The 27,125-nt window shown below is 37.7% G+C and overlaps 1 protein-coding gene across 1 annotated transcript in view; it reads left to right on the top strand.

Moving 5' to 3' along the window:
- CDH8 (cadherin 8) overlaps nt 1–27,125 on the top strand; it is a 200,765-nt gene that overhangs the window by 44,247 nt on the left and 129,393 nt on the right. Inside the window, exon 2 of the mRNA XM_063312918.1 lies at nt 18,433–18,727. Coding sequence (XP_063168988.1) covers nt 18,433–18,727 — 295 coding nt within the window. The remainder of the gene's footprint in view (nt 1–18,432; nt 18,728–27,125) is intronic.

Genomic DNA, 27,125 nt, shown 5'->3' with positions numbered 1-27,125 from the left:
TTGCCATCTTTGTTTTTGATCATACCCAGTTTTGCCTGGAATTTACCTCTGATGTTTCTAATTTTCTGGAAGAGGTCTCTTGTCCTTCCTATTCTATTGTCTTCTTCCACTTCCACGCATTGCTTGTTTATGCCAGCTTATTTCATGCTAAATATTAGAAACATCACTAAGAGTAGGCATTGAACTAGATAATCAGCTTGTGTGTGTATCTGTGTATGTTTCTGTGTATGTGCATCTGTGTGTGTGTGTATGTATGTGTGTGTATACACACACACACACACACACATACATATACATACATACATACATAGTATGTGTGTGTGTGTATGAATAAGAAATGGGGAGAATGAGCTATATTTTAAAGCACTTTAAGATGTTTTTATGGGGCTTTTCTTGCAGTTCAAATGTGTGGGGTTCCTTCTGAAGGTTTTCCATTCTCATTTGTATTTATGTGAGACAAGGTGTTATTTTCATGAAGGTCCTTTTTAGGGGAAGGGCCTAAATGGCTTTTAGGCAGAGAATTCTCTTCTGAGTTTCCAGAAAGGAGGTGTTTCTTTTGTTTTAAGTATGTGACTCATTCCATAATGATGCCCAAAAAAAAGAAAAAAAAAAGGAAGGAAGGAAGGAAGGAAGGAAGGAAGGAAGGAAGGAAGGAAGGAAGGCAGGCAGGCAGGCAGGCAGGCAGGCAGGCAGGCAGGCAGGCAGGAAGGAAGGAAGGAAGGAAGGAAGGAAGGAAGGAAGGAAGGAAGGAAAAGAAAAAAAAGCCTATGTATGTGCTTTGAACATTCACTGTAATCACCACCACTGCTTCAGAACATTTCAGTGTACATATAACTAGATATATCTTTACTTTGCTTAGATGATTCCCCCAATGTCCTTATAACTATTTATAAGAAATAATGCAAATGAGGGTTTTTTTCCCCCATGTATTCGGTCTGTCTGTTGCAGGCAAACTCAAGTATGTGGGGGTCTTTTCAAGTTTATTATGATGTAAACAAGAAAATTGACATTCTACCCATGGATTTTGAGCAAATACCCATATTATTGAATGCTTTAAAGACTTTAAATGAATGAGATAAGCAGCTCTTGTTAGCATTCATCTAGTGTTTATTCTACATCTTTAAAATCCAATCACAGATGGTAGTTCAGCATCATATAGATTATGTTATCGCCTGTTAATATATCTCACCCATGAAAAATAGGCATTGTGCTTCAGTGATAAGGGCTAACACATCTATAACTCAGAGGCTGACTGGACTGTGAGAATAAGTAATCACATCAAGATAAGTTAAGGTTGGGAGGGAGAATCTACATTTAATAAGCACCTGGAGATTTCTGCTGAAATTATGTACAATTTGGAATTTTATGTGTATCAATATCTTTATAGCAATCAAATACCATAATACATATACCAACACAAAGTATGTGCCTAAATAACACAGATAATATACTGAAACAATGGGAACTACAATATTAAATGACAAGTAGCAATGGCAATTAAGAAAAAAAAAATTGGGAATTGTCTGTAAGCTGCCAGCTAAGTGGTAGATAGATCTGCTTTATTACAGCTGCAGGCCAGCCGCTTCAAATAACGTATAGGGAGAAAATATGCAGGTAGTAATACAATATAAAATAAAGAAACATTCACTAATAACAACTAAAAGAAGAAAGGGGAAAAGTGAGGGGTTGAGTATGACAGTTGAAGAACATGGTGAATTATGCATTTTAGAGTATGTAAATTCCAATTAAGTCCAGTGGCTTCTCACAGCAATAGCTGTACTGTGACATTTAGCCACTTTTCTGAAAACTTCACTGAACTGAACACTTAGGTAACAAATGCACTGTTCTCTGTTGGTGCCAACTCAAATATTTTGCAATTAGATAGGTTATCAGTTCTACTCTCCAGGGATGATAGATTGAGCAAGCCAGGAGGATATGAGTAACTGTCTCAGTTTCAGCATCAGAAAGATACCCACTCAATCTTGGAAGGAATGTTGTTATTTTTCCCTGGTAAGTATAACAAGGGGAAGATGTCTAGACATGCCAGTGAATGCCCTTTGGTGTGACAATATGATATTTGGAACATATATTGTATTTAAGGATGGTAAATGTGGATAGATGAGATTGAAATAGAAGCAGGGTGAGATAGTAGCTCTGTCCCTGTGCTCATCAAGTTCTTGAATTCTTTGTTAACTTCAGTCCATGTGTTTCAAGGCCTAACACGCACAAACCTGTATGGGTAAGGCTGCAATAAACCAGGTCAGATGAAACTTGGTTCTTCAATGGATAAGTGAGGCTGTCTAGGAATACGAGCTGGGCCAGAGACTCTCCTCCAAAAATTTGCTTGAGCCAGTATTTTCACTGGAATAGTCTCAAGTGGGCCTTGATGGTGATACATCCCAGTTGGACAGTATTGACAACTGTGCATGGGACTCAGAGTATAGATCTCAAGACTCTGGATTGCATTGATTCTAGTGCATGGATGTCTTGGTACATACAACACTGTATACAGTATAGGAAAAGGCTTAAGACTTCATCCTTAAATAATTTAATTGGAGCAGGCACATCATTGTTCCCCCTTTGTCTTACAAAATCGGAAACAAAAAAATTGAAGGTTGTCATTTACAAGAGGTGGTAGATTAGAAATAAATGCCGAGATTGTTGTAGGCCTTTACCAATCAGGATGGTTGTTAATTTTCCATGTGCAAGGCAGATTAGAACAATGCCTTATGAAGACCATCACCTTGGTTTTTGAATAGTTGATTTCTAGCATTTCAGTTTGGCAGAATGATGCCAGTGTACAAAGACTTCATCTCAGCCTCAGTTGTGAAACAGAATGACAGCATCATCAGCATATAATAGTATGGAGATTAGACTATGGATTAAGGATGGAAGGTGGGATTCAGGTATAGTGAGGGTTCTTATAATATCATTGAAAAGATAATGAGTATAAGCTGGTTCAGCTCTCTGCCATTCGTACAGTACACCTGCATGTAATGTTTTGAGTAACATTGTTATTAAGTGAAGAAGAGAACAATCCAGAGGAAGCTGACAGTTTTTGCCATTACTTCTTCTGGGGAACTGTGTTGAAATCTGCCTTTAGATCTATGAAAACAGTATAGAGAGAGCCTCTTGGAGTACTAGAATACTTTGCTGACAGATGGTGCAGAATTAGGCTTATCATATTTCCTTGAGACAAAAACGGGACATTGGGATGGCAAAATGGGACAGGGTTAAACTTATGTAATATTCCATATTCACAAAAAAGACAATAAAAAGTTATTGACAGTAAGCTAGGAAGGTGCAGGAGGGGAAGGTACAGCAATGGTTGGGTCCAGAGAGGCTGGTGCAGGGGTGGCATTGGGTGCAGAGGTTGCAGGAGGGCTGAGGGTGGCAACAAGCTGGGACAAGAGGACAGGAATGAGGCAGCAGCAGGCTGGAGAAGTGCAGGAGGGCTGAGGGTGGTGGCGAGCTGGGACGGGAGGACAGGAATGGAGGAGTCAGTGAACAGTTGTCCCCAACAACCTGTTCCTCTCTAGTGCACCCTTTTATTTTATTTTCTTCCCGCTGTTTTGGCCGGCTAGCCAATCGGCTTCTTTTCTGCTGGGCGTGCTTTTCTGACTGCCTTCCACTGCACTGATTGGCGGCAGCGACTCTTCCTCTTGCTCACCACCAATCAGTTGTTCCTGTGGTAGCTGCTCTAAGTTTCCCACAAGATTGAGAACTATTGCCAAGTCAGCCTCCTTTTCAATTTCAATTTCATTTTTTTTCCATTTTTCCCAATAATGGCTCCAATGTTTTTAAAAAATGGGACAAAATTGACATTTATATTAAAATGACGGGACAGTTGGGAAATGTTTAAAAAATGGGACCGTCCTGATCAAAATGGGATGTATGGTCAGCCTATGCAGAATAATCCATTGATCAACTATCAAAAAAGCATGGTCCTGAAAACTGCTCTGTTCCCTGGCTACAATTTTTGGGGGGATCGTCCAGTCAGCAAAGTGTTGGAAGAGATTTTTGCATGTAATTTACTAATTATGCCAAACAAACTGATTAGATAATGGTTATCTGGTTGATCTTATCCCCTTTCCTATGTACTGGAGTTACTAAGGAGTTACTCAAGAAAAGAGTTGTCAATGTGGGTAAACAAGGAGGAAAAACAGAGACCAACCTTTCCCTGGAGCTTTGCTATTTTTTTACTGATGAATTAAGGATAGTATTTCACATTCCAAAATGAAAGGCCAGTCAGCTAAAGGATTAAGAAGAACTTAGTGTGGACTTGAGTCTCTGACTGGTATGTAAAATAAAGTTAACAAAAATGCATTGCAAATTTCAGACTGCATGCAGATATCCTATCCAAGACAATGCCCCATGGTTAAAGAAGCAGAGGAACAAGGCACTAGAGCAAAGAATCATGTTTTGCTTGGACTCAGTAAATCATTCTGTCCCATTCAGCCAGTTGGCTCATCATATTCTTATTTTTCAGGAGGGACTTACATTTCTGTTTTAGAGAGAAGAATGTTTCCTGGGAATAAGGATTGTTGTTGATTCTAGCAACTTGGGGTGTACTGATCACTAAAGCTTTGTCATGGTTGCATTCCTTGTCAAACCAACATTTGGAAAATATAGTGTGGACATTTGGGGCTAGCCCAGGAGTAGACTTTAAACAGTACTGGCATGAACTAGTGATGTTTTGATATATATCTATTGTCACCTGTATCTCCCTTGTGTTGGTGTTGTATCATTTTGCTGCTCAGCTTTAGATATGGTTAAGAATTGAAAGCGTGCATTCACTGGGTCATTTGAACATTTGATATGGTGAAGTTTCTTATGTGTCACATCTTCTCAAGCACTTTGTAATAAATTGTCATTCTCCAAGGTGATGGTGAAATACCTATTAAAAGTAGAAGGTGACTGTAAGGGTGAGGTGTGATAAATCTGGAGAGCATGGAGCCAATTCTTCAACAATTAGCATAAAAGTGATTGTACTAACACTTTACTAAAACTGAGCTCTTCTTTTTGGCGTCCTGGAGTTATACAATTCAGTATTGGTAGACCATCTTTAATAGTCAGCTGTACCAATCTCTAGCCCCTGTACCAATCTCCTTATCTTTGAGCAATGTGGACTGAACAAGGAGGCGACATATCCATGTGCACATGAAGTCTGGAAATGTTGGAAAAAGGTGTCATCATCTGGGCCCTTCCTGGTGATCTAAGAGCAGAAGTGTAATTTCCTTTTTTTAAGCTTCCATGACTGTGATTAATAAATGTGTTAAACCCTCAGGCCAGCTCATATATAAAGGACAGTAAAAAAGCATTATATATGACTAGTCTTAGATTTTTCTGGTCAAGCTATTGTTTGATTTGGGGTGGGGGATGTTAGATTCTGTATGTTTAATCCCTGGGTTTCATCAGACTGGGTTCTGTTGACCATGAAGTGGTATTTATAGCAAGTATGTGGGAGAGAAAAGAAAAAAAAAAGCTTTATTTGTTCATACTAGTATGGGTCAGAGAAAAATGGAAATATTCTATGTGTGCTTTGCTAATATTTTCCAATAAATTCCCTACTGAACATATTGAGATAGTTTCAAAGCTGATACTACAGATCAACCTGAATTCAACATTGATATAGCATTTGCCTGGTTGGTTATGGAAACTTTTAGGTGGGGATATATCAATATTTATTTTTATTTTATTTATTATTAGATTTTTCATTCCACCATTATTTTTATAAATAACTCAGGGCGGGGAACATACCTAATACTCCTTCCTCCTCCTAATTTCCCCACAACAACAACCCTGTGAGGTGGGTTGGACTGAGAGAGAGGGACTGGCCCAAGGTCAACCAGCCAGCTTTCATGCCTAAGGCGGGACTAGAACTCACAGACTCCTGTTTTCTAGCCCGTTGCCCTAACCACTAGACCAAACTGGCACTACCTTGCTGGAGAGAGAGATATCTCTTCAAGGAGGTGGTAATCTATCCAAAAGCTTGTTTGTGTGGGCATGTATGTGGAAGTGCACATGTGCATATATCAAACCTACTGTTTTAAATAAAGTGACCAAGCATGTGAGAATAAGTAGTTTGCAAGGATTCTTGGGTAATGTTACTTTCTTGAAGCCATAGCAGGCTTGATCAAGGCAGGATTCTGGACTCCTCCTTAGTTCCCTTGAGCGTATATTTTGGATCTATTGTTCTATGGCAGCAAAGTGCCAAGGGGTAGGATTAGAGATTAGAGAATGGCATGGCTACTCTATCTTGCGAGATTGATTGATTTGCTGTCTTGATTCACACAACTTTGGGCAATTCACATAACTCATAGAAAATCATAATCCATGGTACATTAAACCAACCATTAAACCAAAGGTAAATGAAATGTTTAGCTAAAATACAAATAAAATTAAAATTAAGAAACCTCCCCATCAAAAAAACAACAACCTTAAAGATAGCAGCAACCCAGCAAGATAAGCCCCAAATGCGTGTGTGTGTGCACACACACACCTTTGCTTTCCTGTGGACTAATAAATGGGGGCCATCTGGTGTGGAAAGGGGCACACAAAAACAAAGAAGACTGCTTCTGAAGTCTCATCTCCCTCACATCCCTAGGCTGGGGGAATCTGAAGTATTCTTTCACAGTTGAATGCACAGATAACCAGGACTCAAAACATGGTAGGTTTTATAGGTCAAAATCAGTGCTTTGAATTGTACTCAGAAGCATATTGGCAACAGGAGTAGTACAGCACTCACAATACAGGTGTTGAACTGTTGACCTCTTACCTGGCTGACATACTCAGTACCAACTGGAATTTTTGGGTGATATTCAAAGTCAACCTCAAGTACAGTATGTTGTAGTAATCCAGGCTCAAGGTGATAAGGGCATAAGTGACTGCCACCAAGTCCCCCCACTTCAAAATCAGCCACAACAGGTAAGCCAAACCTGTGGTGCATAGCAACTTCCCTGTGCTAATTTAAGCATCTATCTGTCCATCTTGCACACCTTTCCTCACTAGAGTATATTTCATATTTCAGGATTCTGTTATATCATCCCTTGTCAACTTATGTTTATATTTTTAAGGCCTGGTACATAAAAAGTTCCTCATTCTTAGTTGGGCAGAAATGTTAGTGTTTTGTTTTGTTTTGTTGATACAATTTATATGGTTCCTGCCTATCCAAAGACAGTCCCATTAAAACAAAGAAAAACAAAGTAAGTTGAGGTCTGGTACAATCACCATTGTCACCACTCACAGGCAACCATTCTAGAGCTCCCACAACTAACATCTCAGTGCTAGTGTCTGGAGGAAGAGCAGGGTCTACATGGCCTTCTGAAAAATGTATAAAGATAAAAAATAATATGGACACTCCACATAAACATAGCATACAGGGATTGGTATTGGCTTCCAACTTAACTATTACTAATTAACTGTGGTATAACAGTTAGAGTGATGGATACTTGTATACTAGGTTCAAATCCATCCTCATTTATGAAGCTGACTGGGTGACTTTGGGCTATCTCCTCCCAGTCTAACTCATAGGGTTGTTATGGGCAAAAGGCGGGGGTGGGGGGAGGGAGGAAGGAAGAAGAAAAGTTTGTTTGTTTATTTATTTATGATTCAAATTTCTATCACTGCCCATCTCCCCATAAACAGCAGGACTCTGGGTGGTTAGTTCCTGAAGGCAAAGTAGGATAAATATAAATCTAAGAAGCAAATAAATAGAAACCCAGCCATTGTTAATAATTATGGTTATTAATCTTTATGAAGCATTTCAAATCAATGGCTCTAGTTTGGGCTGCATACAGTTGGTGTCTCTCAATCCAGGGTGCTCAAAATGGTTGTCTGTTTGCCCTAGGGATACTAAATGTTGATTCTGTAGAGAAAACATAAAATTAAAAGCAACTATAATATCTGTAGTGTAGGAGCTTTTGTTTAGCAAGAGAGCACAGTTGCCATGGCTGTGATCAGATCCTTTTGTCCCTTAGCAAATGGCAAAAATCAGCTTGCCAGATTCCTCCCTCTGCAACTTCTGTGATTTCTTTCTGTTCATTCTGCTGTTCGTTCATGACATAAAAAAAGGAAGTAATATTGCAGCCTCTGCTGTCCACAAATGGCTTTCTGTGGACATTTGTCAATATTTTAGGGGCTTCTCTCTCCTCACCTTTGATTTCAGCTGACTGCTAGTTTATAATCTCTTCCTTGTGTGGATGTAATGTGGAAGGATTACCTCTATGGCACTTTTCCCATCCTCCTGATTTACCCTTCATCCTCAGTCCTACAGCTGGCTTAAGAACCACTCCAATTGTAAAATTCAGTCAGATATGCTTTGTGTTTTTACTGGGGGAAAAAATGCTTTCAGCAAATGAAAAATTCTCAGGACATGCTTGAAGGTAAAGTTATTTCAGTCAAATATAACTTGCCATTTCTTGATGGACATGTTTGGAGAACTTTGGCTTGGTTGTTAATAGAACCAGCTGTCATAAGTTGTGATCAGTAAAGGGGTATCTGGATGTTAAATAGCTCATGGTTGCATTTTTTTAGATCAAAATGTAATGTGCCCTGCCAGTCTTGTAAGAGACTTATCGTACCTTGAGTGATGCCTTTCATGCCATGTTCTTGAATCTTACGATGTTCTGATCTTTTTTCTTAATGGTTTAACACTTTACTAGAACAGTCATTGCTAAATTGAGTTCCCTTCCCATGCTCATTATTTCCAATCAGATGTGCAAAATGCTGTTGCTCAAAAGAGGACTCCATAAGTACTGGGTTTCTCATGTTGTACTTGAGTAGCTCAGAAGTGCCAATGAAGCCTTCACCAAATATTTGAGGTCTTTTCCTGGCACTTTCCTCTACCCTTCAGAACTGATTTCTCCCTTGAGATTTCATAGAGGTGAGAGATGAAATGAAAAGGAAATCACTCTTTTCAATTTCCCTTTCAATTCCCTGGGAATCTAAATTGAGTAGAGGACACAAAGTATATAGAGTGAAAGAAGAAGTGGCAAGAGTGTCCTTCTATTCCACATCAGTGCTTTTTTGTTTCTGAGGCTAAGATGAGCTGCCAAGCTCAAAGTGAAGTGATACAGTTTTAGAAAATCTAAATAAGACCTCCTGGGGAAAAGTAGGAAATAACTGAAATACAAGGGGGTGAATAGGAAGAAAGATACATATGTGCACCCATTTAAGCTGCATAGCCAATTCTCATCCTTAATCTTTGCATCTATGTCTGTATTTTTTTCCCCTCCTAAATATTCTGAATGGGTCTGTGCCCCCCTTTGTGTGATGGTTTCATTTGATCATTTTTCCTAGTTTTGACCTATGTGAACCTTCCTTTCTGGTCCATGCATGTCATGGCAACCATTTTGTGAATGGTCATAAGACTCAGGTTGCCATACTGAGCACCTATGAATAGAGGAGAATTGTCATGAAACTGTAAGAAACTGGCAGTCACCATTGTCTTTATCCTGGCTTATTACCACCTTGAAAAACTGGGGAAAAAAAATGATCATTGCTGCTTTAGGGTTTGTGTGTGTGTGTGTGACAGTAATACGTGTTGATTTATGGCCACGTTCATTGTCTATGCTGATAAGATTGAATCATAAATTGAGTATGAGGTAGTAGACTGTGGAAGTACTCATCATAATTGGTATCTCTAACATCTTTTTGTATAGACCTTATTCCTTTGGAATAGATTTGCTTGGGTATCCTTAATATACTGTCCTCCTTTATTTATTATTTCAAGTGTACACTAAATATGTGGAGACAACACAACTGCACTTGCTGCTCTCCATCATCTCCCCATTAGGTCTTGTCATCCTGCAGACTTGATAATAAGGAATGTCAAAAATACAGTTGCACATACGTGGATATCCCATGAAGTATGAGAGGATAAGCAGCATAGTGTATCTAGCATCTCTAAATCAAGAGCCATTGGATGCAGAATCCTTCATGAGTAGGTTTTAGGAAGATGCTGTTATTAGTAAATACACTAAAAACATATTTAACTTCTAATTCCCTAAATCCTGAAGAGGTGTTTTCCTACTAGATTCTGATGAAAAGTTTTTAGATCTCTTGGAAGAACATAAAATTCAAAACTTGCTGTCTAAAGTCCAAATATGATTTTAATTTATTCCAAGAGCTATTTTGTGCTATGGATTGATATAATTCTTCTGATTAAGGTAATGTGATTTATCTCAACCAAGCTGCCTCTGTTGCCTCAAAGCCTTGACCAGAACTTCCTTTCTCATATCTAGTACACATATGCAAAAGGCTGCTCTAGGTATTAGAAATGTCAGGGTACATTTGTGTGTGATTGCTTTATAGGTAGAAGAAAGAAAAGCTATGTTGCTTTGCAAAGCAGCTTTGAGGGTGTGCTTCACTCAGACCTTTGTTAAAACAAAATACTTACTCAACTGCTCTGGACCAAATTTTAAACTCTGACAGTCTTTAAAAACTTTTCAGCTCAAACTCAGCAGAAGCTACCCAAGCACTTAACATGGCATGACTGAATACAAATCTTTATTGTACACTAGAATGAAGCTGTTCTATAGAGTTGATTGCTCTCTCATCCTAAAACACATGACACTCTTATACCCATGATAGTTTATTTAAGGCATCTCTTCCTTTTTCTACTGATTTAAAATATATTTGGCCTTGTGTTTCTCAGTCTTAGACCTAAGGGACTGTAGGTTGTTGACATCACCAACATCTCTGCCCTGAGAAACCAGCTCCCAACATAGCTCCCTCAGTTGTTACCCATCACGTCTTCCTTTACCTCAGATGCAAGATTGCTGTCCTAAGTGCTGAATTCCAGCCACTGACTATTGTTAGACAATTGTTGTGGGACTTTGTGGTAGCCATGCGAGACAGTAACATCCAGGGTTTCTGGGGTGGCTTCAGGATGTTTTAGGGCTAAAGTGTGCTCAGTAGTTTAGAGAAACAAGAAGCCAGCTGAGACAGTGCAGGCTACTTAGAAAACCAGCAGTGAATGGCAGCAACAGCAATGTCAGCAATCAGCTGTTTGATGATGCATAGCACTGGACTGAAGGCACTACCAATCAACTGTTCAGCAGTAAGCCAGCATTGGTGGAGATTGTTGTGACTCCTGACCTTTTGGCAGCAATGACAACAACTTAGGCTGCAATTGATCTCCTGGTGGCAACATCCTCTGCTTGATGGAGATATTGGCAGTGACTCAGGGCACTTGGCCTCAGTGTTCTGAAATCCTTGGACATTGGTCACTGTGTTGAAGGACCAGCCTGACTGATGAGGCTGTTATGGAGTCCATCACCCTGGGCAACAGCAACCTTGTTCCCTCTACGTGGAAGAGGCACTTTGGTGATTTCCCTCTACAACATCTGAATAATTTTAATTTGGAAGGGAAAAGACATTTGCACTACAGCTTAAGTGGAATCTTGTGAATGGTTTCCTGACTGTCCCTCTGGGTGAGAGGGGGACAGCAGTAACTTTAGATAATACCAGTATTCAAGATGGCTACAGTGCTGTTTTATGCTTCTGGTTGCCCTCATGACAGCAGATGGAACTGGGGGTGTAGTGCAATAAGTTTGTGTAGGGGATGATGATGGGGCAGCTAGCTGAATGCTGGGGCAGAAAGGATCCAAAGAGCCAAATAAGTTAGATATTTGGGTATGGTTGTGTCATCTGGGTTGGATGGAGCTCTCCAGCCTAGAGGAAGAATGGAATGGATCGAAGGGAATTGATCTTTCATGGGAGAAGGGGCAGGGAGTAGCATAATGGTGGTGATGGACAGAGATAAATGCTAGAAAATGGGACAGACCCCTTTTGGAAAAAGCAGTGTCACTGTCTTATACTAATTCCATGTTCCAGCTGCCTGGGTCTGTCCCATTGCCTGGTCATGATCTGTAGCCATGGTTTCTGGCCTAATCATGGATGAGAGGACCAACTGATATTCAGATCTAGATGGGTCCAGGAGGGTTCCCCTCTTGGAAAGGTGCCCTCCTAGGTTTTGATTGTGGCATCAGCTACAATCCCAGGGTAAGGGTGGTAGAAAGTCTACAGCAATCCAAGAAACTCTTGTGAAATTCAAGGTATTGATTGTTACCTACAAAGCCCATTATAGCACATGGCCAGATTAATTGAAGGAATCCCTACTTCCAATTATTTTTGCCTGTCTCATGAGGTCCGACAAGGTGGGCATGTTTCAGGTCCTATTCATCTGATGGGACCCAGAAGCTATGCCTTACCTGTTGTGGTGCTTGCCCTGTAGAACAACATGCACCTTAAGATCTGGATGGACTGATCTTGTTGGCCTTTCATAAAAGACCTGTCCTCCTCTCTTTAGGATTTGAGCCAGAGTGAACCCATTTTTAAGGTTTTGTTTATACAGATTTGTGACTGGCACACTTTTTTGGGGGGGGGGGCATTCTGACATTTATAACTGGATGTTAGCCACCCAGAGTCACATATGGGTTGGGGCGCCCTATAAATTGAATAAAAAAATAAGCAAACAACACGTTCATTTATAGTTAGGAAAAATGAACAGTAAAACAACAACAGGATTTATCACAGTTTGTGATTTTTTTCAATTTCTTCAAAAATGTACAATTGGAAGAATTGGTTGTTGTCACCAAGATATATGCCAGTTTGTTTACAGTCCTAGAATACACTCTAGGAAGGTTACACTTTTAACAGAGTGTAATACTACTTATGGACTGTCTTCCTGGGCAATTTCTAACATTGTTAGAATTAGGATAGAAGGGAATTTTGTGCCACATAATGTTCACATAAGATTTTTGAAGTCCAAATCCTAGATTCATCCTCCCAAAATTTTATAAGACTTTCATGAGAACCTTTATTCAGATTAACCCCTAAACTGAGCTAAATTGATTGAAATCAGGAAGAAATGAATTGGGTGGTTTCCTGAATTGTCAGATTTGGGTCTGTATCAAATAGTGGAAGGCTGTTGGTAAGTTAATAAATGAACATAAGGAAAATATACCAAATTTTCAATGCAGAACCACAGATTGGTCTCACAGTGCACATTCAATACATGCACATCTATCAGTAATTTCTGATGGATTATCCTAATCCTGATGAATTATGAGACCAAAACACTGGAAAGATAGATGGATAAATAAGGATAAGACAGTGGAAACCATTGGAATATTCTTAGTCACTTGCTTCCTCAGTCTTGGAGCTATTGCAGGCCATAATTAATTCTATGTTGGCCTGGCATGCTTACATATCATATGAGTTGATAGAATGCTAAACTAGTAAACTACATCATCTTCTAGAACATAACAGTATTTTTTGCAGCTTTACTCTGTTTCATTATTCTAGCATTCACACAGGGGAAAATAAATTCAATTTAGGAGGAGTGTAAATTTCTGTTTTAATTGAGGACGCTGCATCATATTGGCCAACAGTGTGCAGAGGTTTTGAAAATAAAAGCTAAATGGTTGACTCATGTGGCCCACTGGGAAAAGCAGTTAGTCATTTGGCCTTTTTGAAAGAAATGAGAGAACCAAAGGAATCACATTTTCAGAGATGGATTAGGAGACAGAAATATGGTTACAAACAGACAGCTTGTTCTCTAGTTGTATTCATGTAACATAAAGGATCCTTCTGAAAGTCTCCTCATGTGAATTTTTCCTGGAGTGTATAATTGCAAATAGGTTAGTCCTAGCACCAAAGAGCAAGAGGGCACTCTGTAAATCCAATCCCCTGTTCAGTGCAGGTAATCTAAAGTATGTCTTCACACATCAGGCTCATCTGTAGACTATGGTTTACAAACTACCATACTTATGTTTATATAAACTTGATAAGCCAAAACCAAGACAATATATAACATTTGGTTGGGCTGTTACTGAATTGTTGAATTAGCTATTATTGGTTGGTTCAAACAATATACTAATCCATAATCCATGTTTTACACTCTATGAAAGCAGAACTCACACAGTGCATTATTTCAACAAGCAAACTAAACCATGGTAAACTAGGAGTTTAAGTTCCTTTTTTAATAGGCCAAATTATGCACATACACTCTATTTTCAATTTGTTTCTTTCTGGTGGGCAGTTTGCCTTGGACCAAGCTTGTATCCCATTTTGTTCATCCAGTTCATATCAAAATACCTTAACTATTTTGATAGTCTGATTAGTATGTCAGTACACGCCTACCTAGAATACAAGGATACACATGGTGACCCTAACAAAATAATATGCAGTGAGTAAGGCAAAAACTGCTACAGAGATTGTTTTTCTCCCCCAAAATTGATAGTCTGGAACAAAAATCTTTAAGCTTAAGAGCTCAGAAACCCATCCCATGATCAGCTGCAGCCATCAGAGATTTCCTATGACTATTGCTCATGAGAAACTCTGACAGAATCATTGGCCAGTAAATTCTGGAGACAGAGCAAATTAAACAATCCCAGCAATGTTCTGCTTTTGTTTCCTGAATTCCTCTTCAACATTTTTTCCAGATGTTAGGTAGCCCTAGCTTACATTCTCAATACTGAGATATGTCAACAGCTTTAGAATCTATTTATATACACCACTGCTTCAAATAATGCAACGCCCTCTCCATGCTGTGCTCCTTTCCCTATCTTTATTATTCTTATTTGTCCTTTATGATTTCTGTATTCACTCAATAGATGAAAAGCCATTAGGTGACAAGGAGAACTTATTATACTACCACTGGTGACTTTTGGCACCTGAAGGATGATGAATGCATTCATCAATGACACATCGTTTAAATGATCATTTACCAGTGTAAGCATTCAAGAGAGGCAGCAGTTCATTTATTTTCAAGGGGGAATTTCTCCTGCAATTGAAGCTCCAAATCAGTATGATCTATGGTTCTTTGAAGAAGCCACTGGTCCTTTTAAAACTTAGCACCTTATGGAAGAAAGCTAGATGGATAGTGTGAAATATTCTGCAGAAGCAAGCATGTGAAGATGTAATACAAAATTATAATTACAACTTGTGGAATAAGCTACTTTCTTCAAACTTGTGGAATAAGCTACTTATGATTTGTGGAATAAGCTACTTACAGACAACTTGTGGAATAAGCTACTTAGTAAGCTTATACCATACTCTATGATAAATGATACTAAATGATAAACTTTACAACATGACTGGATTGACATGTTTCAATCTGCCAAAACCAGCAAATCACATTATAATCTAGTGTAATGTGTGATCCACGTAACATATACACTTCCTAACCCATAACACAAGTGGCCAGTTCAAGCCTTTACAGCCCAGGCTTCCTGGCACTCACATAGTTTTGGTAAGCAAGGATCAAAACAGAATGAGAGAGGAAGGGAAAGAAGCAATAGAGTCATTTGTGGATTAATTCTTCCTGCTAAAGGAGAAGACGTTTCAGTGGGTGGCAGTTTCTTCCTAACCTTTGTTGATCCTGAAAAGCTGAGCAGGATGAGGCTCATTTAGTGCTTGGATGGGAGATAACCAGGAAATCCTAGGACTGTGGGCTAGAGTGGGACGTTTAAAAAAAGTCTCAGAAGAAAGTAATGGCAAACCACTTTAATATTGTCGCCAGAAAAAATGATATGGACATGTCCATGAAGCCATTAGAGGTTGAGCTTGAGCTGAAGGAATACTTACAGAAGACAGTTGTAGAGTTGTTCTGCCTGTAATCTCCCCTTTTTCTGTGCTCATTTGGAATGTGGTTTATCCTGTTCTCAAAGGTTTAGTATGTTTTTGTGTGCATATTTGCTTTTTTAAGGTTGTTCTTGGTTTGCTTCCTACTGGATGAGGGAGAAAGCTCGAATCCTCAATACAGTGTGTATTTGTTTATTTCTACAGAGATGAAAAAAGCTACTGAACCTTTAAAAATAATACAGCTTTCTAGTAGTATTAAGTATTTTTATTGTTGGCTTTTATTAAAACTGTCATAACACCTTTTCTCTCTCACAAAGATTCATAGAAGTCCTCTTGCCCTCCCTTTTTTTTAAAAAAATCTTTACCTATTTCAGTGTGTGTTTATGTACACATACTTATATTCTTCTGTGTTTGAATGTCTATGTCTCAGACTATTAACACTGCCATCTTTGAATTAGTCTGTGGTGATATAACACAATCTGAATGGAATAAAATTGCAGTTAATCCCTGCCATCTCCCTTGAAAGATATCAAATAGTTAATTGTGGGAGGGGGAGGGGGAAGAATTAGTTGCAATCAGCTTGAGATGGTGACTGATTCAAAGACTGTACTGAACCATGAATTTTGCATCATTTAATAAACCTGCTATAATTATTTGGGGGCCTGCAGTGCACCAAGCTATCATGGTTTTGTTTGCAACACACCCAAGAAACCATAGTTTTATGCATGGTATATCAAGCCAAAATTGAGTCATGTTATAGCTATGGCTCTGCTCAAGATAAGATAGCTTTGGTATATACAGTATGTATACATGGGTAAGCATGTTGAAGGTGGAGCAACTGAAATAGACAACTGGAGAATGCAACATCACTCTTCAAAAGGTAATATGCAGATTTGTGAAAAACTTTTTAAGAAACAGGCTTGATTCATAACCCACCCAATATAATGGCCTTAAAGTGTTTCACAAGTTCCTTTGCTGGGGGCAGGAAGTACTGCCAGGAGCTCATTCAGATATAGAAAACAATTCTACAGATACAGATAATAGGAACAATTTTAAAAATACATCTGCACAGTAGTAGCAGTGGAAACTTCATCCTATGTTCTTTGTCGATTGTTCATTGTGGGCCCACATAATTATGAACTTAATTATCTTTAACTTTGACATGAGAAAAGAGTTTTGAATCCTAACAATGACTTTACATCCTCATACATATTTTATGATACTTAAGAAATTATATCCTGGGAGATAAAATTAGTGCATTTAATGACTTAAAATAAAGTTTGGTAAAAATGAGATAGATTTTGAAACATTCTTAAAGATGGTGATGGTATTATTATTATTATTATTATTATTTAAAATCACATGGGGGTTTCAGATAGCTGGCTTGATAATGCTTTTAGTTGCTTTGTCACATTTATTATTAATTTTAACAGGGGAAAAATAATTACTGTTTTAGTGAATTACTAGAATTGAGGGGAAGAAATGAATTGATAGATTAGCTTGTTTGTGGACCTCCAGCAGCAAAAACAAAATGAAGATTATTCAAAAAGCTTGGTTTTCTTTTTGCTGTTATCTAATATCTCACATTTCATGTGGATATTTGTGAGTATATAAGATAACTATGTATGTATTTAATAAATCCCTCTAGTATTAACATGAAATACCTCAAAGGATCTAGCAACACCTTAAACAAGGAGTCAACAGCATGAAGCTGCAGGTCCCTGAATGTTTCCTTTATAGCTCTTTCCAACAAAGCAGGAAAGGTTATTTCATCCACTTCTACATTAGTTTGCAAATAGCTGAGATGCCAATTGTGCATTTACTGAATAGCTAGACTTTTAATATCTCCATATATTTCTAATGCCCTGTCAGTCCTGTGGAATTATTAAATGGAAGCTGATTTCATTGGTGGTGCAAAGAGGTAGCTTGATGTAGTGCTTCAGTTTGTGTCTGCTTGCACGTGAGAATGAAAGAAGAGTCAATGGTGGAAAAATAGACATAACTGTTGTCCTGGGTAGTACTATGAGCTGCTGTGAAATCTACAATGTGCTGCTAGAAATCAAAAGACTGATCTGCAGAGATGAGTAAATCCTCAAGCAGTGGAAAGTACTTGAAAAGTGATTAATCATGAGGCCAGTGAGACTTGTATAATATCCAGGGAACAGAGAAGAACATACTATTCAGGGAGCATACTCCTTATAAAAAAAATCCTATCTTAGTAGTTGATTTTCACAGTTTTGTGGTCCATCAGAAATAATACTTCTATCTTTCCTGATTATTCTAAATACATTCATTACACTAAATAAGCCTTTGTCAGGACTGTGAAGTAAGCAAAATGAGTAAGATCACATTTGTTGGATGTCTTCAGATATACTCCTGCCCCAAAAAACTGAAATTAATGTTCAAAACCATCCAGAATAAATGGCTATTAATTAATAACAAAGTTATTGGAGTTATTAATTAGTTATTAGAGTTATTTATTATTAGTTATTAGAGTTATTTATTAATAACAAAGTTATTAATTAATGCTACTTTCTTGCATGTTATATATCCATTGGGGGTGCTTAGGAATTTTGCTTATTTCTGAGGGCTAACAGAAGACATTTACAGAACAGTTGGTTCAACTAAAAAAAAGAAAGTGGTTTACACCTTTGTAGAAGCATATGTTTGATTACCTTCAGGTTGGATAAGCATGCATGCCAATTTTATCTATTATGTATTGTAAGGCCGTTCTGTGGAGAATCAATAGATCTTGGATGAAAATACGAAATGCAGTGGGGAGGGGAGAATGATGGGTAGCTTAATGAGTGCAAAAAACAAATTGCTTATTTATAATTTCAGCTACACACAGACCTGGATCCAGGAAGCAGCAAGATCAAGTACATCTTGTCAGGTGATGGAGCTGGGACTATCTTTGTGATCAATGACAAGACAGGAGACATTCATGCCATGAAAAGACTTGATCGGGAAGAAAAAGCAGAGTACACCTTGACTGCTCAAGCAGTGGATAGGGATACAAACAAACCACTTGAGCCTCCTTCAGAATTCATAATTAAGGTCCAAGACATCAATGACAATCCACCAGAATTTGTTGATGGTCCGTACCATGCAACTGTTCCAGAAATGTCCCTTGTAGGTATGTATGGCAGAATGAGAGTTCCACATTTTTTTACAAAGCATATTATTCCTCCCTGCTTTTGTATTTCCAGATTTGTATTTGAGCAAGCTTTCCTTCCAAACAATTATTTTGGTCCCTCTGAAAGATGAATTGTTTGAAGAACAACTGCACTGTTTTTGCACTACAGTTCAGATGTTGTTGTGAGACTAGTGTGGCGGAAGCAGCTCATCAATATTTGTTCCAGCACATCACTGTGATACCATTAGTGTTATGTTAATATTTATCTGTCTGAAACATTTTTTTCCTAGTACATGTGCTGCACTTAGGATCTATGGTTACAGGCTAATATCTCCCACACACCCACTTCTTTCAAAGTATAATTAGCTCATAGTGGTTATATGAAAGATGTGTCTGAGAGCAAAAAGTCCTTTGCTGGATTTGAGTCAATTAGTTCTTTGAACTAAGAGAAGGTAAAGCAAAATAAGAAGCACTGAAAACATAGAAGAGATGCCTTGGCACTAGTTTTGTAAAGAAGTAGTGATATAATGTTGGGGCATAAGCTTTGTGTACTGAAACTTCCTTGTTTGGTCAGTAGTCCTGTACAAATTTGATGGTTAGCAGGGCAGGCCCTATTGTTGGGCAAAGTGACATTTTTAAAAGGATTTTATTAAGTGTGAAACAAAGATAAAAACTACAAAAAGAAAAAAAAAAGAAAAAAAACTAAAAAAGTGTGAAACCCAAGAAAAAAGAGTTTTGAAGATTACATAAAGAAGTGACTTCTGACTTTCAACAACAAGAATATACAGCAATTTCCATAATCAAACCCTTACTCTATATCAAACCAAGATCACATTATTTCTATAAATCCTTCCATAAGCACATATACAAATCACTAATGTAATTGCTCCTTCCCTCTATCTATCTATCTATCTATCTATCTATCTATCTATCTATCTATCTAAATCAACTTCCCTCCCCCATAAAACATTTATTTAGTTATTTCCTTCCTACCACTATTCTATATATTTCTGCCCACTATAATAAAAATCAAATTATAATAACATATAAATTGTCTACTTTTATAATTAATAGTACTACAGCAATATTAAACCTAAAAACCAAGCAATTATTATTATACCTTATAAACCTTACAAATCAAACAAACCTTTAAAAAGTCTAGTAAATCTTAATCCAAATCATTAAAGAGAAATGAAATCATAATAACCTCATTATCAATCCAATTACACATTCTTAATTTTTTACCCCACTTCATAATATACCAAGACATTTACATATCTCCCAAGACATTTACATATCTCCCAAGGCATTTTTCTTGCAAAAATCAAACAGCCTATCTGCGCCCCTTAACAACTCAGACTTCTCAGTAAAAAAAAAAAAAAAAACAAAACCTCCCACAAAGCATATTCTCTTCTCTCCCATAACATTCCCTCAGAAAAACAACTCTCCTTGTAATCTGAACCTCAGACTGAAGCTTTAACCCTTCGCCCCCAAAATGTAGTCTTCGTTTGGCATTACTTCAGTCTTACTATCAGTAGAAAGATCTCCATCCTTGTCAAAATCTTCATCTTCTTCCATAACATCTTCAGCCAGATGACCCACTTTAGAACTAATATCTTCCCCAATGTCCCAAATATTCTGCAAAATAGCTTGATGGGAATCTGACAAGATCTCTTTGTAGGTCTGCTTAAGCTCACAATGGAACTCTGAAAAAGCCTCCTTGAAATCCTCCATGTTTCAGGCGGTAGATTATGGTACGCCCTGGATATTTGACTAATGTAGATAGGAGTTAATGAGTTAATAAAAAATAAAAAAAACTTCCAAGTGATATTGAAACAAGAGAAAGTGTGCTAACAAGCAGGTCCCAGGGAAAGTGAACAGAGGGCTAGAGATTCAAAACAGCAAATTCAACATGTAGGAAAACATTAAAGCCTTCAAATTCAGTACAAAAATAATAACAGGGGGGCAATTATTTATTGTCAGTTCACCTTAGTCTTTAAATGGGAAAACAAGCCAAAACTTTAAAAGATTTTAAAAGTTTAATCCATAAATAATGGTAAACACCAAGAGAGTCCACTTCTTACTGCAGAAAGCCTCTCTTAGGGTATGAAAACACACACATATATATATAGTGATTTAGGAATGGGGCAGTTCTACCTAATGTCCCTTTAAGGCTACAACTCTCCTTATAATCTGCACCGGTTGGAAATGGTGATGTCCCCGCCTCTTATTGTCTCTTACCAGATTGTCACAAATGCTGTTTGTTTTTTGTTTTTGTTTTAAATAGTCTTTATTACATTATTTACACAAATAATACAAACATAAAATGACAAATCGACAATAAACATAAAATGCAAAAACAAGAGAAAGAAAAAAGGAAAGGGGAAAGAAGAAAGAGAAGAAGAGGTTTAAAAGAAAGGAAATTGATTTCCAGCTCCCTAAGTAATACGAATTTATACCTTAACTAAATAATTTCTTTTCACAATTCACTAATTTGGTTACAATAATTCTACAGTTCTATTGAGATTATATGTCAAATACATAATATTTACATCTTGTATTATATTCATATGTTTTACACAGTTATGTTAATTTTTGGGTTGATTCTACATAGTTGAAGAAGGGGGTCCAGTCATTTTGAAAATCTTCCACATTTTTACCATTTAGCTGGTCCGTAAGTTTTGCCATCTGCGCCAGATCCAGGGATTTAAATGTCCATTCTTCCATTGAGGGGGTCAGTTCTTCCTTCCACTTTGATGCATACGTAATTCTAGCTGCGGTGATCAAATATCGTAAAAGTTTTCCATGTTCATGTTCCAAACCCTTGTCCATGATGCCCAATAAATAGAGTTCCAGTGTTCTATTAATTTCTTTAGTCAACATTTTACAAATTATATTGTGTATAGATGTCCAATTTTTTTTCGCCTGCTTACAAGTCCACCACATATGATAAAATGTCCCTGTTTCTTTTTTACGCTTCCAGCAGGCATTTGAAGTATTCTGAAACATTTTGGATATTTTTTCTGGAGTAATGTACCACATGTACATCATTTTGTAAAAAGAATTCTTTTAAATTATAATTTAAAGTAAATTTCAGCCCTTTGATCCACATTCTTCCCCAAACATCATAGTCAATGTGATGTCCAAGATTTCTCTCCCATTTAATCATACATTGTTTAATTTGTACATTTGCCATTCTTATTTGTAATAACATTTTATATATTTTGGAAATCATGTGGTCATTGTTGGCATAAACTAAATTATCCCACCAGGTTAAATCTTTTGTGAATTTGTAACTTTGGGCATCAATTTTAAATTATTCCTTTAATTGAAAATACAAAAACCATTGGCATGGATGTCCTTCATTTTCCAATTCATCTCTTCTTTTCATTTTATATATAGCCCCTTCAGATTTTATTAGGTCCAAATATCTTAGCCATTTACAAATGCTGTTTGTGATTCTCTGGCTCCAAAATGGCATTTTGGAGAGCAGATGGGGTGATTCTGAGCTTTCTCTTTATTTATGAAAAACCTCTGGGCTTTAGGTAAAAACTTGCCCAAGCCCCCAAAAAGGCACTGCATTGCCAATTCTGTCTGCAGAGCTCATGGACACAGCTGTTCAGTCGGCCGTGTTCTCCACTGGAAGTCCGGCAAAGTGACATTGTTAATACAGTTAGCAAATGTCTGGGCTGGAGGGCTGAAATGGCAGCTAGACTCTTAAACAAATCTATCTTCACATATTGGAAGGGTACAACTATTCTAATCTTGAAATAATCCAGTGAGGCCCTGAATCAAGATGCTGCATAGCTGCTGTGAAATCCAGGAGGAAGGGTGTCTCCATCTCCAACCAAAAAGACCACAGCATTTGCACCATTTGTAAAGCAAAAGATGAGTTTTCAGGTAACTGTCCTAAGTCATTTAGAGTTTAAAAATGAAGACAGGAAACTACAACAATACCAATAGAGGCAAACTTTGCCCTACTTTAAAAATTATTCAGCAGTTCGCATTGATAGTAAGAATTCTTATTCTTGGCAACATGTTCCTTGTAGGAAAGAAAGAACGTAAATAGACATTTTGGCCCCATCTACCATTTGCTTTCACCCTGTCCCTCTGCAGCTCCTAAAATATTATTTCTGGACACTTGACAGAAGATGTTTCCTGTCTTCTCCTGCTTCAAACAGCTAAGCTTAGTAATGGACTAACACAGCACCAGCATAATATAGTAGCACCCAGTGTAAGTTAATAACCAGAACAATTTGACAATCTTGTCCTATTTTAAACCAGCTGAAGTTTTCAGGCCATTTTTCAAAACAGATGTACGCAAGATATCTTGCACTACCAACTGGGAAGCCATCAGTGTAGATAATTGCAGCAAGGCCACCCCTTCTTGGTTCACAGTTAGTCTTTTGACCTGAGCTGTGCTATAGCTCATGAGACAATGCTAAATCCAAGAGCACTTTAAAAATACGCACCAAATCTGCTACAACAAAGGAGAACTAACAACGACCACACTTTCATATAATGTGCTAGGTTTGGGGGGTGGTTGGGAGAAGGGGGAAAGGTGTGATCAAAATATTTCTTTTCCTCCTTAAAACTCACCTCTTTTAAAAAAAAGTAACCTCCACTCTGCCAAGTTACCTTATTTTAAAAACATTTAATTTAATTTACGAAAGATTGTCAGGAGGCGTATGGCAAATGTGTACCATGTTCCAGATCAAATTCAAAAATTGCTGTCAATTTGTAATTGTTTAATATGCCTGGAGTCAGGAGGGGAAAGTATTAAGTATATGGGAGTGTTGTTGTTTATTCGTTTAGTCGCTTCCGACTCTTCGTGACTTCATGGACCAGCCCACGCCAGAGCTTCCTGTCGGTCGTCAACACCCCCAGCTCCCCCAGGGACGAGTCCGTCACCTCTAGAATATCATCCATCCATCTTGCCCTTGGTCGGCCCCTCTTCCTTTTGCCTTCCACTCTCCCTAGCATCAGCATCTTCTCCAGGGTGTCCTGTCTTCTCATTATGTGGCCAAAGTATTTCAGTTTTGCCTTTAACTGAATATGGGAGTAATGATGCTAAATATATTTAACTTAATTTTATTCTAATTTATTTTATTTAAATTAAATTTAGATTGTTTATCCTCTTGGCCTGGCCTACAGAATGCTATTCACTGGCCAACTGGACCATTAACGTTACTTCCATTCTTTCTGGATTGGCTCACAATACACACAAGCATTAGTTCAGGTCATCCAATGTTTGCCTCCCCAATTACTAAGCTTTTTTTTTTCAGCACACAGCACAAAAATCCTATTAATATTCTCTTTGTTTTAGGTATATCTAATGAACAATAACTCCAGGGGGGCCTTCAGTAGTGATACTGAAAAGAATATTATGGAGAGACAGTCATTCACTTGAAAAATTATTGGAGAATTTCTTCTCCTGGAGAAATCCATAGAGATTTTCCATTTCATTTCTCTGCTGACAAATATGTGAAAGAATTTTGAAAGGCCCACGTTGGCCAGTTGTAATGCTGGCATAAAAAATAGAATGTATCCTAATGGGCCCAGTTCCTCACTCATACCTCATATCTTAAAGAGTTAGCCTCTTTCCATGATGAAAACATCCCTTGCTTTTGGAAATTGCTGCTCTAGAGCACTCCAAGTGCTTCTCGATGGTTCCTGCCTGAGACAGCATCTCTGTGGGGATCTGGAGAGGAGAAGAACCCTGGGCCAAAGCATTTGGGAACAAGATGATACCACCCTATCTTTCCATATTTAGAAACAGATGTCATGACAACTTACCTTGACACTGGTGATAGGACAGGAACCTCCACCGCAGCTGAGGACATCAGACTAGTTTTGGAGGTACAGGACTAACTGAATGAAGTATAGATTCTGTCCTCCAAGAGAAGAACATTTCTTGGAAACACAGTAAGAATAACTGAGAAGCTGCCATTGCTGCCTCCTAGGTCATACCACCTGACACAACTGCCTCACTCTACTTAATAACAACCCTATCCATGAGCCAACTATCATGATCCAATCTATGTTTATGCAGGTTACAGAAAACAAGATGACATTAGTGATGCTTAAATATTTTCTTTAGGCTGTATTTGAAAGCAAAACAACCTCATTTGCACTTCCTGATTAACATGTCAATCCAAATTCATTTATTTGTTTGTTTGTTTTTTTAATTTTTACTTCTCAGAATGTTACAGTACAGTTCTAGCTCAAACAACAATTGTAAAAGGCAAGTAAATGTATTATTTGAGAAAGTCATGCTAATACACTGGCTGGCTTTTGACCAGAATCAAGTTTTTAAATTTTAATTTTACTAATAGAGTTAGAAATTCTGATGGATACAACAACCTACATGTTTAAATGCAATGTCCAGGTAGTTTTGTTTTTTGTTTTTAAATAAAATAGAGATAAATGCCAAAATGGGGTACATTAAATTTATGAATAATAACATGTTAAACTGTGGTGGAGCAGATATGAACTGATCAACTGAATTTCTAACTGATCGACTGAATTTCTAACTGATCAACTGAATTTCTCTATCAGTCAAAACACTTCACTTGGAGCACAGTGATTACCACTTAGTCTGAAAATACACTCTGTCATCATAAACTAAGATTTCAGTTTAATCTACCTCACAGAGGATAAAAGTGATAATTTTAAATGCCTCCTTGAGCTTTTGGTAGAAGAGGAATATTAATTAAATTACACAAATAAATTATAGTCTGCTGTATGCTGTAATTTATAGATCTACTTTTTTTTTTTTTTTTGCATTATAATTAAGGTGTTGGAGTGGACTAGGGAGACCCATTCCAAATCCCCACATTGCTGTGAAGGTAATCACATGATTTGGGGGCAGTAACTTTTTCTTGGCCTAACTTACTTCACAGAGTTATTAGGATAAATTGCAGGACCCACCCCCATGAACCACCTCATGTTTCCAGAAGAAAAGTGGGGTATAATTATATAATGTAACAATGAAAGCCTGTGGTACTCCAAATGAGAAACAAAATCTCCCCATGTCCCTCACTATAGGACATGCTAGCTAGGAAATTAAGAAGCTGTCGTTTGGTAATGCCTAGCATACAATTTCTCATCTGGCTTTGAAAAATCACTTTCTCTCTGTGTTCATGCACATAGACATTCCGAGGGATCTTGTTTTATTTGGAAGTAGCCAACAATGTGGCTTTCAGTAATTTCTATAAAGCTGTCAAGGCGAGCTGCTCATAAATGTTTACTTGGAAAAATGCCTGGGTGCTTCATTCTCAGTGTTGTGCCCTGTCTTGGATCTAAAAACAATAGACTGTCCTATTGCAGTTTTAAAGCAGAAGTACAGCCATACATATTTAGCATAACAGGCCAGAATAGTCCTTTTGCTGACAGCCAGTACAATCAGTTCTACAAAGCTATCGTCTGCACTAACTGGAGTGGGCCCAGAAGCATTTGTAGAGTTGAGATTGAGCTAGATTGTCAATTCCAGCTCTTCTGGAGATTTGAATGCCTTTGCTTCTTTCAATCTCTTCTGCTGAAATTGGTATAGGAGTTCTCCATTACTGTGTCAGCTTCCATGACCCAAATGTGTGCTTAATATGTTAAGCTCCTTTAATTATACCCCAGAGCAGTGAAGTCCTATGGCTTAGACATTTATATATATATATGCCAGCATGTTGGCAAGAGACTGCAAACACTTGGCATTAAAAAGAGAAAAGAACAAAGAAAATATGGAATGTTGGGTGAATGTTAATAATGGCTGCCTTTCAAAGCAAAGTGTATGAAAGATAGCTTCCTGGGCAAGATGTTCTTAATCAAACGAAAAGTCTACTGAGTTAAGCTATACATTTCTGTCGACAGAGAAATAAGATGCTTCTGAAAGCCAAAAAAAAAAAAAAACTTGGCATGAAGTCTATGGAATACACAACTATTTTGTGTCAAAGCATGTCTTTTCCTTTTCTAGTTTGACTTTCAGAGACTATGGAGATGATAGTGATGATCTGGAGACTTACTGCATGGGGCAGAAATAGAATTTTCAACACCTTATGTTTTGACTGAGATGTTTGTAAAATGGTATCCCCAGATGGGACGTGGGCAAATGATGACATCTATGTGATACTATCATCGTAGAAAAGATGCAACCATTTCTGCAATGGCATTATGATGAAGATGTTATTGTAATGTCAGAATGGCTTGTTACAGATAACACTGAATGAGAATTGAATCTTTTATGGATTGAGAGGTGAAGGTGCTTATTTGAGACACCTTTCCTCTTTCTTTCTTCCCATAGCTTCCTAGGTCAGTATAATTTTTTGCAGCGATATGATTTGTTTTTTGTTTTTTGTTTGCCCCTTAGAAATTCAATGATTCAATAGACAAAAGTGGATGAGGAAGC

The sequence above is a fragment of the Candoia aspera genome, chromosome 11 (assembly GCF_035149785.1).
Source record: "Candoia aspera isolate rCanAsp1 chromosome 11, rCanAsp1.hap2, whole genome shotgun sequence".
Taxonomy (NCBI): domain Eukaryota; kingdom Metazoa; phylum Chordata; class Lepidosauria; order Squamata; family Boidae; genus Candoia; species Candoia aspera.
The sequence above is the reverse complement of the archived record's forward strand: the minus strand, read 5'-3'. Positions and strand labels throughout refer to the sequence as shown.